Here is a 13,694-nt window from a genome sequence, read left to right as displayed (position 1 = left end):
AATGAAGTAAATATTTACAAAAGGGTTATCAAAACACTAATTCATATTTTTTTAAAAAAATATCAAACAATACAAGTATTCAGTAAAAAGTTCTCCTCAGTCTAAGATTCTCAGTTCTTTCTCTGGGAGCAGCCACTGATACTGTATTTCCATTTAGAATGTTGCCATGCCTACATAAGCATACAGATTTATGTTTTGCTAATTTATCTGGTAGCACGTACTATATACTGCCCTGAATTTTGTTCTTCACGCTCAATAATGTATTCCACATAGCATATTAGTTTGTCTTTGCTTTCTTTACAAGTTTGTCACTGCTTGGGAACATACCAAGGACTTAACCAGAGTCTCATTAAATGGCGAATAAATAATACTTGATTGAGCTTTGTTTCACATAGACCTGTGTGCCCACATGCAAACATACCTGTTGGGTTCATTTGGGGGGGTTGTTTAGAAGATGGTGTGAAGGATGATCAGTTCTGGTCTCCTTCAACAACATTTGAGCAGAAAAAAACTGCTATGTGAATAGTCTTTTGGGGATGTCCTATTCTGGAATGTTCTATACATAACACTATCATAATGGAGTATCTGCTTGCTGAGCTTTACCATAATGCTATACAAAAAGACCTGCAATGAACCAGCAAATTGGCTGTCATAGTTAGTGTTTGTTGCTGTGAAGAGACGCACACCATGACCATGGCATGCTTTGCAAGAGAAAGCATTTAACTGGGGATTGGTTTGAGTTTCCGGGGTTTATTCCATTATCATCGTGATAGGGAGCATGTGGCACACAGGCAGACATAGTACTGAAGAAGAAGCTGAGAGTTCTACATCTTGATTCGCCAGAAGCAGGAAGAGAAAGCCACTGAGTCTGGCTGGTCTTTGAAAACTTAAAGCTCACCCCATCGACAAACTTCCTCCAACAAGGCCACACCTTCTAATCCTTCTCAAATAGTAGCATTTCTTGATAACTCGTATTCAAGTATATGAGCCTATGGAAACCATTCTTATTCAAACCACCACACTGGTCACACTTAAGCTTCCACTGAGTATAAAATTTAGTCAGAACCTCTGCACACACCTATGTACACAATGCAGGGCACAGAAGCCACTTGAATTAAAGGCCATGTGCAGAAGACCACTTTTCAGGGTTTTAGTTCAGAGGAGAATCTGTGTGAACAGAGATAAAGCAAGGATGTTCAAAGTCTGTAGGTTCCAAGAAGCCTCTATCTGACCTACAAATGGGCCTGTGAGGTAATGGGGACTAGAAGAGGAAGATATCAAATCCAAGCAATTTAATTTAATTTGATGTTAGCTGTCGGCTTGCTGTTTATTGCTTTTTATTATATTTAGATATGATCCTTGTATCCCTAAACTCTCCAAGACCTTTATCATGAAGGGGTGTTGAATTTTGTCAAATGCTTTTTCCACATCTAAAGAAATGATCATATGGTTGTTTTCTTTCAGTTTATTTATATGATGGATTGCATTGATAGATTTTCATATGTTGAACCAGCCCTGCATCTCTGGGATGAAGCCGACTTGGTCATGATAGATGATTTTTTTGATGTTTTCTTGGATTTGGTTTGCCAGAATTTTATTGAACATTTTTGCCTCCATGTTGATGAGTGAGATTGGTCTGTAATTATCTTTCTTGGTTGAGTCTTTGTGTGGTTTTGGTATCTGGGTAACTGTAGCTTTATGAAAAGAGTTTGTCAGTGAGCCTTCTGTTTCTATTATATGGAACACTTTGAGAAATATAGGTATTAGCTCTTCTTGGAAGTTATGGTAGAATTCTGCACTATAACCATCCAGCCCTGGGCTTTTTTTGGTTGGGAGGGTTTTGATGATTGCTTCTATCTCCTCTTAGCTTATAGGTCTATTTAAATTGCTCACCCGATCTTGATTTAATTTTGGTATTTTTATAGTATCTATATAAAAATTGTCCATTTCTTTTACATTTTCCAATTTTGTTGAGTACAGGTCCTCCTGGGGATTGGAAACAGACAAAAATTTGGGAGCATGGAGGGAGGCGGTAGGAGGAACGGGAGAAGGTGGGGTTGAGGAGAACTTGAGGGAATGGGATAGTTGAGATGGAGGAAGGACAGATATGAGAGCAAGGAAAGAGGTATCTTGATTGAGGGAGTCAGTAGGGAGGTAACAAGAAACCTGGCTCTAGAAAAAATGCCCAAGAATCCACAGGGATGACCCCAGATAAGACCCTAAGCAATAGAGGAGAGGGTATCTGAAATGGCCTACCCTGTAGTCAGACTGATGATTATTTTAAATATCACCATAGAAACTTTGTCCAATAACAGATGGGAACAGAGGCAATGACCCACATCAGAGCACTGGACTGAGCTCCCCAAATCCAGTTGAAGAGTAGAAGGAGTGAGAGTATGAGCAAGGAATCCAAGACCATGAGGGGTTCATCTACTGAGACAGTTTGCTTGAGCTCACCAACTCCAACTCTGAAGGGGGTTGACAGTTGGGGCAGACTGAGGGACCACTGATAGTGACACTGGGATTTGTCTCGACAGCATGTACTGGCTTCTTGTGATCCTATTCTCTTCAAATGTAAGTCTTGCTCAACCTAGATGTAGTAGGGAGGGCCTTGGACTTTCCACAGGGTGGGGTGCATGGCCCTCTCTTAGGTAGGGTCTGTGGAGGGAGTGGGAGGAGGGGAGGGTGTAGGAATTTGGATTGGTATTTTTTAAGTAATAAAATAATAATAATAATAATAATAAAAGAAGGATGATGTCATGTTATCTGTGGAAGAATGAATGCAACCAGAGATAAAATTTATGAGTTAAGACAATGTCAGAAAAGACAAACATCATATTTTTTTTTCCTCATTTTTGGTTACTAGATTTTATACATTAATAGGTACACAAAACCATGTATGTATATATGACATGGAAGTAAAAGTAAAACAGTCTCGGGGAACCAAGGGAACTATTGGGCGGGGAGGGGTGAGAACAGGGAAGGTGGTGGTTTCTGGGAGGAAAACTCTCAGCTTATGATATATACTTGCACGGAAACACTTAAAGCTGCAAATGCTTGTGGCTTACAGTACTGGAACTTTCAATTTCAACTTGAAAAGAGTCTAAATTAGCTTCTCTGAGTCAGCTTCTTCAATTCTCAAATGTGAATGACAAAACATTTCCAGAGCTTGTTACAAGGATGTAGGGGACATGCTTGTCAATGCCTTATTAACTGTGAGACTTTATGCAAAAGTTAGTTGTTGTAGCCATTATTATTTAGTAGTAAATTCTACCATTAAGCAACCCACTTAATCCCCTATAGTCTTAAACTATGGTTGATGTTAAGAATAATCAATATCAGATATTAAATCAGTTATTAAATGTTCAAAGACTTTGGTCACACAGGTGTAAGACATCTCTGTTGACCATAAAATGTATCACAACCACACTTCCTGAGCAGATTTGAGTTCCTCAGCCACAGGAATCTAGGACTTTCATATAAAATGCTTGGGAACAGTTTCTTTATGGATTTTAGAAAAAGAAAATGGTTTCCACCATGTTAGGTTTCTGTACCAAGCAGTAGATTGTGTTTGAGTTTTCTTTCTTCTAAGGAACTGGGGTCTTTCCCTATAACAGGTGAGTAAAGGATTAGCATTAGCCATCAAATGAGAGTTTTCCTGTTTAACCCACTGTTGTGAAATATTAGTTTAAATGTGTTACATTTGTTTATGCTGTGGAATGTTTGTTTAATGATGCAAAGGTGTGCTGCATTCTTTTATGTTGCATTTGTTTAACTCTGTAAAGTTGTGTTACTTTGCCTGCCTAAAACACCTGATTGGTCTAATAAAGAGCTGAAAGGCCAATAGACAGACAGGAGCGAGGGAAAGGTGGGACTGACATGCAGAGAGGACAAACAGGAGCAGAAATCTAGGCTTCAGACAAGAGAGAGGAAGGATCATGAAGAGGAAAGGAGAGGAGAACACCAGGGGCCAGCCACCCAGCCATACAATCAGCCATGGAGTAATGAGGAAAGAAAGCTATATGGACTAAAGAAAGGCAAAATATAAAGAGAGATGAAATAATTTAAGTTAGAAAAGCTTACTAGAAACAATCCTAGCTAAGGCCAGTCATTCATAAATAAGAATAAGTCTCCATGTATTTATTTGGGACCAGGGTGACAGGCCCCCAAGAGTTCAAAAAGAAACAAACATACAAAAAACCAACAGTTCTTGAGGCCAGAGAACATCCCACTGTGTTCTGGTCTCAAAAATTGGGAGCAGTCTTATGCCTGGGGACAGAGCCTCTGTTTCTCTCATCTATATGTTAATGGCCCAACATTGAGTTCTTCCATGTTAAAGGATCTCAAGGTTTGGTCATATGACTGAGGCTCTGTATGATCCTTGCCCTATCCATAGATAGATCCCCAGTTTTAAGGACCAGTCTATGACATCAGATAGCCTGAGATGTAGAAGGAGGATGAAGGTGTGTTAATCAGAAGTGCTCACCTGCACATTAGGACACACTTGTATGTATGCAGTGTCCTCTTAAACCTCAGACATAACCACTGTGTCATCCTGAGTGACTAATTCATACTCTGCTTGCCCATCAGAGGTCAGTTCACGTGCAGCGTCCTCCTGAGTGACCAAACCATACTCCTGGTTTCTTCCAACGACAGGGTTGTGCATTCTGGTCGTTTCTTCATCCTCTTTGTTGTTGCACTGTTGTCAGAGCTGGAGTCTGAGGCAGGCTTAGGCCTGGTAGTCTTAGTGGGCATGTCTAGTTTCTCATGCCATTGGAATATCACAGTAGATTTCATGTGGTCAGCTGGGGTTTCTAGAACACATTGTGAAGGGTTAATAAAAGTATTCCAACTCCCACATATTTCTTGACCCAACTTCTTCTGACCTCTACCCTAAATAAGACCTCAAGGCTGGAGGTGTTTTCAACTGTCTCCATTAGGGAGTTCCATTCTGGTCCCCCTTCCTCTGCCTCCTGACTGCTGGGATTAAAAGCATTGCACCACTACCACCACCCAGTTTCTATAGTCGTTTTTGAGCAAAGCAAGAAGTGACAGCGGGGCTTAGGTGGACACAGACTCCCTAGAGAGAAGCTTACAGCTTGACCAGAGCCAGAGTTTAAAGTAGCTGGTGTGAAATATGAATATGAAATATGAATATAACCTGCCAGGCCCAAAGCAACCTTTCTCTAGTAAGAGAGACAGAAGTGATAAATTCCAGGAAGAAGTTCAGATTCCTATGAAGCCAGGCTCTAGAGCTGTCTTCCAGACTCAGCCTGACTCAGCACCATCACACCCTAGGTAGACTTCACTCTTCTGCTTCCCTCTGGGGAAGAACAGAGGGCCAGGCTTAAGGTGTCAAGGCTGCTTTTGCTGTGTGGCCTGGCTAAGTCCCTATCCTTCTGCCAGGATCTTTATAGAACAGGGAAAATCATAAAAGCACTCCTTTTGTAGGACTGCTGTGAAAATTAATTGTTCAAGACTGTGCAGAGGTCTAGAGTGGCAACTGACATTTATTAAGTACCATCAGAGCCAGGTATGTTGGCGTAAACATTTACTCCCAGTGCTTGGCAGAGGCAGATAGATACCTGTGACTTTCAGGCAAGTCTGTCTGCAGAGAGAGCTCCAGGTCAGCCAAGACTATTTTCTGTTTCAAAAACAAAAAGCAAAACAAGACAGAAAAGCTTCCTCTTTTAGATCTGTTCAAACAGCCCAAAAGGTTGGCCCCCTTCCCATACATATTCCTGACTCTCCAAACCTTGAATTCCGTATCGTCCAGTAAGCCATAGCTTTTGACATGTAGCTGGTATGGCTTAGAAACTAAGTGCTTACTTTGATTAAAATGAAGGAATAAATGACAATTCAGTTCCTCGAAAAACTGGAATTCGTTGGGAAAAACTTAGACATGCACATTTATTTTTGATCTGTGTATTTTATGGAATCTGGATAAAAATACTTGTGATAAAAATTTAATATCTGAATTGAGATGCAGCATAAATGCAAAGCACAGGCTGACTTTTAAAGTATAAATATTTTTATACCAAATACACATAAAGTGTTGATATTTTTGATCTATTAAGGTTAAATAAAGTACATTATAAAAAGTAACTACTTTGTTTCCTCCTTTTGTCACGTGTTCTTTTTAAATTCTTTCGATAGAATTTCATGTTAGCCTAGGCTGGCATCAACTCTATGTGGCCAAGGATGTCCTCAGACTCCTTGATTTTCCTGTCTCTAGCTCTAGGGCTTTGTGCCTCTATACTCAGTTTTTGAAATGCTGTGGATTGCGCCCAGGATCTCGCATGTACTTGTAAAGTCCTCTACCAATGAATTAAATCCACAGTTCTTTTTTTTGCTTTTTGTTGTGAGACAGATTCCAACTCTGTAGCTCCAGATGACATCAAACTTGTAATCCTTCTGCCTCAACCTCCCAAGTGCTTGGATAAAGTAGTTACTAACATGTCTGTTTCCTTTTTCTTTCCCTAACACAGCTATCAGAACATTAGGATTATATATACGGACCCCGTTACACTGAGATGCTGTTCTATTGGACTCTCCCCCACGCTCCCTCACTGACTTTTACAAGTAGCTTGGAGCACAAACACTGGATGCCAAGGTCCCAGCCTCTGCAGCCTAAGTGAAGAGAGAGAGCAACCAGAACAGATGGTTCCAGAAGAAAATTAGCTGGAGCTGTTGCTGGCAGGGTTCTGGCAGTGCCTATGAAGTTGGGAAGGCTTTCGCCATTTTTCCAGGACACATTGAGGCATGACTCCCCTTGGAACATAACAGCTTCCTTTTGCAGGGACATCCATGTGTATGCCACATTATTTTCATTATCTTTCACTGAGTATTAAGTCAGAACTGCCCTGCAGATGCCATCCTTCATGTGCACAGGATTCTGGATGACACAGGGCTTCTTCAGTCTCTTTGTGTGGCAGAAAGACAGAGTCAGTGTAAAGTCAGACTCGTTAACAAACTGGCTTGTCACCAAGGCTAATGTACTGAGTTTGAGTCCCAAGACCCACATAGAAGAAGAAAGAACCAAATCGTAGACACTATCATCTGTTTATCTGTTTACACACACACACACACACACACAATCTCTCTCTCTCTCTCTCTCTCTCTCACACACACACACACACAATCTCTCTCCCTCTCCCTCCCTCTCTCTCTCTCTCTCTCTCTCTCTCTCTCTCTCTCACACACACACACATACACATATCAGCCAACACATACACAACACAGGTTATTCAACACATATGCATATATAATCACACACACACACACACACGCACGCACGCACGCACGAACCATAAATGCAATTTTAAAAAAGAATTGAAAAAAAGAATAAAATGCATTCATGAAGAATGTATTGAGTCCCCAGGAGTCATGAGCCTGATGGAGGTCTTTTCCTCACCTACAAAATGTCATGTATATCATCATGTCACCTCTGTGGACCTTGATACTCAGCTGTGAAATAGTGAAAAGGGAAACAAGAAAGAAACCACTTGTTCTAAACACTACTTACAGTGAGAAGTTGACCAGTTCATTTACATAAACAAGTTCCAGCTTTTATAAGCACAATGTTTTGAACATTACCAAAAATTTTAAAAAGAAAAAATTATATTTAAATAAATATTACCCTATTTTGCTGTATAAACAAAACTATTTTACATTTATTTATTTATTTAGAGACTAGGTCTCATTATTTCAGGCTGACCTCCAACTTGCTGTGTAGCCTAGGATGGCTTTGAGCTTCTGATCATCCTGTCTCCCCACTTTAAGTGTTGGGATTACAGGCAGGTGACATCATACCTGATTTGTGTAGTGCTACAGATCCAACCCAGGGCTTCCTGTGTAGTTGATAGGCACTCTACTAGCTGAGCTACATCCCATCTTTCAAAATATTTTAAGACAAATGAGAAGGCTGGTTTTATTTATTCTCAGGCTGCTATTATTGTATGTATTCTTGGCATCCTAGAACTTGCCCTGTAGACCAGGCTGCCCTTAAACTCACAGAGATCCACCAGCCTCTGCCTCCCACGTACTGGGATTAAAAGTTTGCACCACCACCACCCCACCTTCTTTTAGATTTTTAATTATATTTTTGTACCTTTTCGCATTTGAGTCACTATATGCAATTAACATGAATCTAGCCAGCTTGTTGAAACATTAACAGGACTGTGGATGAATGGTTAACACATATACCTAGACATGAGTAACCCATCCTCTTGAGTCACAGTATTTTGTGAGATCAAGAACTTCCCTTCACTCTACTCTGTTTCCACCCTAGTCATGCCCATCCTTATTCTAAATACAATGTAACATGAAAGTGCAGACTGACAAAATTAGATGTCGAAGGCCTAGATCAAGGAACACCTTAGCAGGTAGGGTCTATTCACCTGATGGTTGCAATATTTCTTTCCATGAGTACATGAGTGTAAGTTGACAAGTTGTTAATAGTGCCTTGAGGCATTTTGGCAGGAAGGGAAAGTGAGAGAGGAGAAACCTTTCATGGAAAGGAGCTGGTGATGGGGTACTCAAGGTAGAGGAGCAGGGTAAAATGTCTCACAGTGGCATCTCTGAACACACATAACAGAGCCAAGAAATTGCTGCCACCAAGAAAATATGCTTTATTCTTTCTGAAGCTTTCTCAGGCTTTCTGTGGATGCAGTTATCCATTTGGGTGCCATTTTGTAACATGAGGGCCAGGCTTGTTGGGGTTTCTGTCCTACCCTGTTCCGACAGCTGGAAAGTCCCAAAGAAAACCACACAGAGAGCCTACATTAGGTTATAAACTGATTGGCCCATTAGCTCAGGCTTCGTATTAGCTCTTATAACTTATATTAACCCATTGTTCTTATATATGTTAGCCACATGGTTGGGTATCTTTCTCAGCAGGGCAGGTCACATCTTGCTTCTTCCGTGGCCTGTGCAGGACTGAGAGGAATGGGCTTCCTCCTTCCTAGAATTCTCCTGTTCTCATCGCCTCACCTCTACTTTCTGTCTGGTTGACCACCTATACTTACTGCCTGGCCAATCAGCGTTTATTTAAAACATGATTGACAGAATACAGACAATTCTCCTGCACCAGGACTGGATAGGGTAGAATAGAGCTAGGTGGGGAAAACAAAACTGAATGCTTGGAGAAAGAAGACGGAGTCAAGAGATGCCGTATTGCCATCCCTGAGAACAGACAAGCCGGAACCTTGCCGGTAAGCCACACCACATAGTGATACACAGATTCATAGAAATGGGTTAAATTAAGATGTAAGAGTTAGCCAATAAGAAGCTAGAGCTGATGAGTCAAGCAGTGATTTAATTAATACAGTTTCTGTGTGGTTATTTCAGGTCCTGGCATTTATGAACAAGTGGTCTCCTTCAACAAACATCCTCATCAGAAGAAGATAAATAGGACACCAACTACATAGACAACCATCTGAGGACATAGACAGAAGATGGATATCTTCAATACAAAGCCAACTTCAGAAGAAACCAAACATACAGATACCTTGATCAGACTGTAAAGTTGTAAGAAAATTCACTTCTATTGTTTAACCTACTCAGCCAATAAAACATCTTTAAAAATTTATATTTATTAGTGTTTTGCCTGCATGTATTTTTGTGCATTACATGCATGTAGTATACATGGAGGTCAGAAGAGGTCATTAGATCCCCTTAGGACTGAGCTATAGACAATTAATTGTTAATGGCTATGTAGGTGTTGGGAGTTGAACCTGAGTCCTCTAGATAAGCAGCCAGTGCTCTTAACCATTGAACACCCTTTCCAGCTCCATCAGTGAACAATATTTCATTATAGCAACATTAGCAAATGAATAGATATTTTGATACCAAAAGTTCGGCGTTGTAACAAATATCTAAAAATATGGAAAGTGTCTTCGGAATTGGCTCATAGGTAGAAGTTGGAAGAATTTTGAGGTGCATGCTAGTAAAAGCCCATGATGTCTTCAAGAAGCTTTTGGTAAAAATATGATGTTAAAACAAGTTTCTGAAGACCCAGAAAGAAAATAGGGCATTGTAAGGATATACATGCATATGTGTGTGTGTGTGTATGTGATAATATGTTTCTTTGAATATGTGTAATCATAAACAAAACAGTAATAGAAATGAGAAAAGTTAAGGTCTCTCTGATGATGTTTTAGAAATTAGTAATATGCCATTAGAAACTGGAAAGAAGTGAATGTTTACAAAAAGTGGGATCGAGCCTGGATTGTATTCTACTGCTTTGTGGAAAGCAGATTGTTTAAGTAGCAAGACGTATTTCCAAGCACAATGTTGAAGGTGAGGAGCCAGAGAGAGGAATACGTGGTTAAGACTCACAGAAGACCACAGTTCAATTCCCAGTACTCACACTGGGTGGCTCACATTAGCTTGTGACTCCAGTTCCAGGGGATTTGACACCCTCCCCTGTCCTCCATGGGCACCTGCATGCACACACAAACAGATACATCTACACATAAATAAAGGACAACCAAATCCTTAAAAAATGTTGAGAGTACTGCTTTGTTTCTCTTGTCTATGCAAAACAGAGAAGAAAACACAATTTCAGCTAAGAGAAGCTATCCAGAGATGAATGTAAGCTGACCAGAGATCAGAATGGGGAAAACTCACTAATTGAAGCCGGTAGTGTGAGTAGAAATCAGGCTGAGGCATATGGAACACATGGTTGTTGTGGAAAAAATACCTAGTTTTGGTTCCCAATCCCGGGAGAGGAGTTCGGGGTGGGAGAGCCTCCCAAGTCTCACGGCACCAATAAAATAAATTAATAAAAATATGCTGCAGATTCACATATCATGGCAGTGGGCCATGAGACCACGGTGCAGGTCCCAGAGTGGGGGCAGGCAGCAGGCCCCAGATCAGCCAGTCCCAGGCAGGGATAGTGCATGAGACCATGCCACAGATCTCTGAAGGCGGCTGGTTGTGTGTGGTGGGTGAGAGAAGGATGGATAGGCACACCATACAGAGTGAAGTTGGATACTTATTTAGTGGGTTATGGAGGGAGGAGGGAGAAGAGGAGAAGAGCAGAGAGAGAGAGAGAGAGAGAGAGAGAGAGAGAGAGAAAGAAAGAGAGAGGGAGAGGAGAGCCCAAAGCTGCCTCTTCTAGAGGGAGATGGAAAATGAAGAGACTCAGGCTTCAAATAGGAAGAAAGATCTGCCTGCCTCAGCGGGATGGGGAGGAAGTAGGAATGTCTTGTCTCTTAAAGAGACAGAACAGATCATTACACATAGTAGTCTTTATCTAGAATAATTACATCTTCTGGGAGGAAAGTCACAGCTAGAGACTTGGGGGATAACGCCAGGCAACATACTCTATCTCTGCATCCCCAGAGATGTTTAGGGGAAAAGTCACAGGACCCCCTAGCACCCCTGACATCACTATTAAGGATGTTTCCTTCCCAGAGGCTCCTTGTTCTGTGGAGACAAAAGAGGGACTTGGAGGAGCAGCTAAACTCCTCAAACCAGCTTTCATTCATCTATTCATTCATTCAATAAATGTATTTGTCACAAATTTCACATACTGAGGTATGAATGACTAGACCTCCTTCTAAGCCCATTAGTTAGCAAAGCCATTCATTCATTCATTCATCCATGCATGCATGCATTCATCCACTCCTTCACCAAATTCTCTCCCATGGAAGCAACTGTAGTAATCAATAAAACATTCCTTCTGAATTTTTGTTCTAACTAAGGAAATAGCCTTATGACTGGGTGAATCTCTGAATTTTTCTGTCAGATTATTCATTTGTAAGACTGATCATAGCTACATCATCTACAAGAGGTTTGTCAATACATAAATTGTGGGGGGTGAATTATGCAGGTCTGTATTCCACATTGTGTGGTGGTCAGAGAATCTGAGCAATTTATAAGGCACAATTTGCACTTTCCACACAGGAGGAAATTGCCTAACTCTTTTAAAGTAAAAACAAACCCTGTACCACCTCAACAAGTGCCAGGATATGCTAATTTTGCTCTACCCCTTTTATTGTAAATTAGGAGGTCACCTGGGAAGAGGTGTTTTCAGTTTATGTGACAAAATAGGCACAAGCCAGACAGGACTTACATCATTCTCTCCTGCTACCTAGGAAACAATGCTAATGAAGTTTTTGTTAACTTCTCTCTCAGTTTACATTGATATAAAAGCTGTTTAAAATATAAACACGGGTGATTTCAGGATTTAAATGATCCTTGAAACTCCCTCCAGATGCTGTCATGTAAATTGTGCCTTCATTTATCCCAGGCCTCCATGCTGGCATGAGAAATCTTTTATGTTGGGGCTGGATTCCCGACAATGACTCCCAACATAGGGACAATTGGTGAACCCCCCAAAACATGGAAGAGTGGCCAGACGTACAGAAGAGAATGTGAGGCATCCATGAAAAAAACTACACCACAGGTGGATAGGTGAGAAAGGAATGCTCAGAAATAAATAGTAGAATTTTAAAAAACAGAGAGAGAAGTGGCAAATAAAAATCAGGACTAAAAAAATTTGTACATAATAAATATAGCTATGGGACAAGGAAGAAGTAATCAAAGGGCTATACAGTTGATTGCAGATGTATCAATCTCCAGGGGACAGGGGAGCCTGAGTACAGCAGCATCAGATACAGGAATTTTTGTAATTTATAGAGCAGCTATGCCCTCAGTTTTTTGAGTACAGGACTTTAGATGCTGCAACTTGGAAAGAAGTTAGGATAAAAATTCAACATTATTACAATTATGGACCAGAAAGCGTCTCTGCAGATATGCTTTATTTTTGGATGCTAATATAGGAAAGTTTGGACTTAAATCACAAACAGCAGGAGATACTTTCCTCTGAGTCCATTAGAAGGGAGAAGATACCCTCACACCACTGGAGGAGTTGCTAGATGCATTCACGGAACTGAGTGATTACAATCAGCCAAAGCCTAATGACTTAGAGAAGTATTAAGAGGAGACTTCATCTCCCTCATTAATAACCAGCAATGTTGAGAGTCAGAGACGTGATGATAAGATTCAAAAGGAGCTAAAAGGCTTAAAAGAGTTGATAACCTCACTATCATGGAGACTAGAAACTCTGCAGATCCAGGACTCTTACCAGAAGAGTAATTCTCTTCCTACCCTAATAGCTGGTTTAGATCCGCCTATGGTACAAAGAGCTCCAAAGGTGAGGAAGACTCCTAACATTAGTGCCAAGTCTCCTTTACAAGCTTGTGTCAGAAAAGCTGCTAGCAGAGTGAAAGAGATCCAAGGACTTCAATTATTTCCTGTAATAGAGCAAAGAGATGCTCAAGGATACATACTCCCATATCATTTAAGTTACTCAAAGAATTAAAAACTGCTTGTGCTCAGTATGGCCCAATGGCTCCTTTTACTCAGACGCTATTGAAAAATATAGCTGTAGAAGCTCTGCCCCCAGGGGATTGGAAGCAGATAGCCAAAGCTTGCCTGTCAGGAGGAGACTATCTATTGTGGAAAACCAAGTTCGTAAAACAATGTCAGGCCTCAGCTGAGAGAAACAGGGTTCAGCAAGTTTCTATTTCATAGAAATAGAAAGGGTGAGGGACCTTATACAGGGGCAGATTAGCAACTAGACTTTGATATGGCTGCATATGTCCAAATTAATGCAGCTGTCAAGAAGGCCTTGAATAGACTTCCATCTTCTAAAGAACAGACTGAGGAGTTGTCTAGTATGAGAC

The 13,694-nt window shown here is 40.8% G+C and overlaps 1 protein-coding gene across 1 annotated transcript; it reads right to left on the bottom strand.

The window, feature by feature from the left end:
• Window positions 1-3,512: 3,512 nt before the first annotated feature.
• Window positions 3,513-7,024, bottom strand: LOC125409756 (T-lymphocyte surface antigen Ly-9). Its single transcript, XM_085687480.2, is given in 5 exon segments — window positions 3,513-3,608; window positions 4,487-4,689; window positions 4,692-4,814; window positions 6,653-6,706; window positions 6,709-7,024. Coding segments are annotated over 5 exon segments (792 nt in total).
• Between the last annotated feature and the right edge of the window lie 6,670 nt (window positions 7,025-13,694).

This window comes from Myodes glareolus, chromosome 5 (genome assembly GCF_982192425.1).
Source record: "Myodes glareolus chromosome 5, mMyoGla1.1, whole genome shotgun sequence".
Classification (NCBI taxonomy): Eukaryota; Metazoa; Chordata; class Mammalia; order Rodentia; family Cricetidae; genus Myodes; species Myodes glareolus.
The sequence above is the reverse complement of the archived record's forward strand: the minus strand, read 5'-3'. Positions and strand labels throughout refer to the sequence as shown.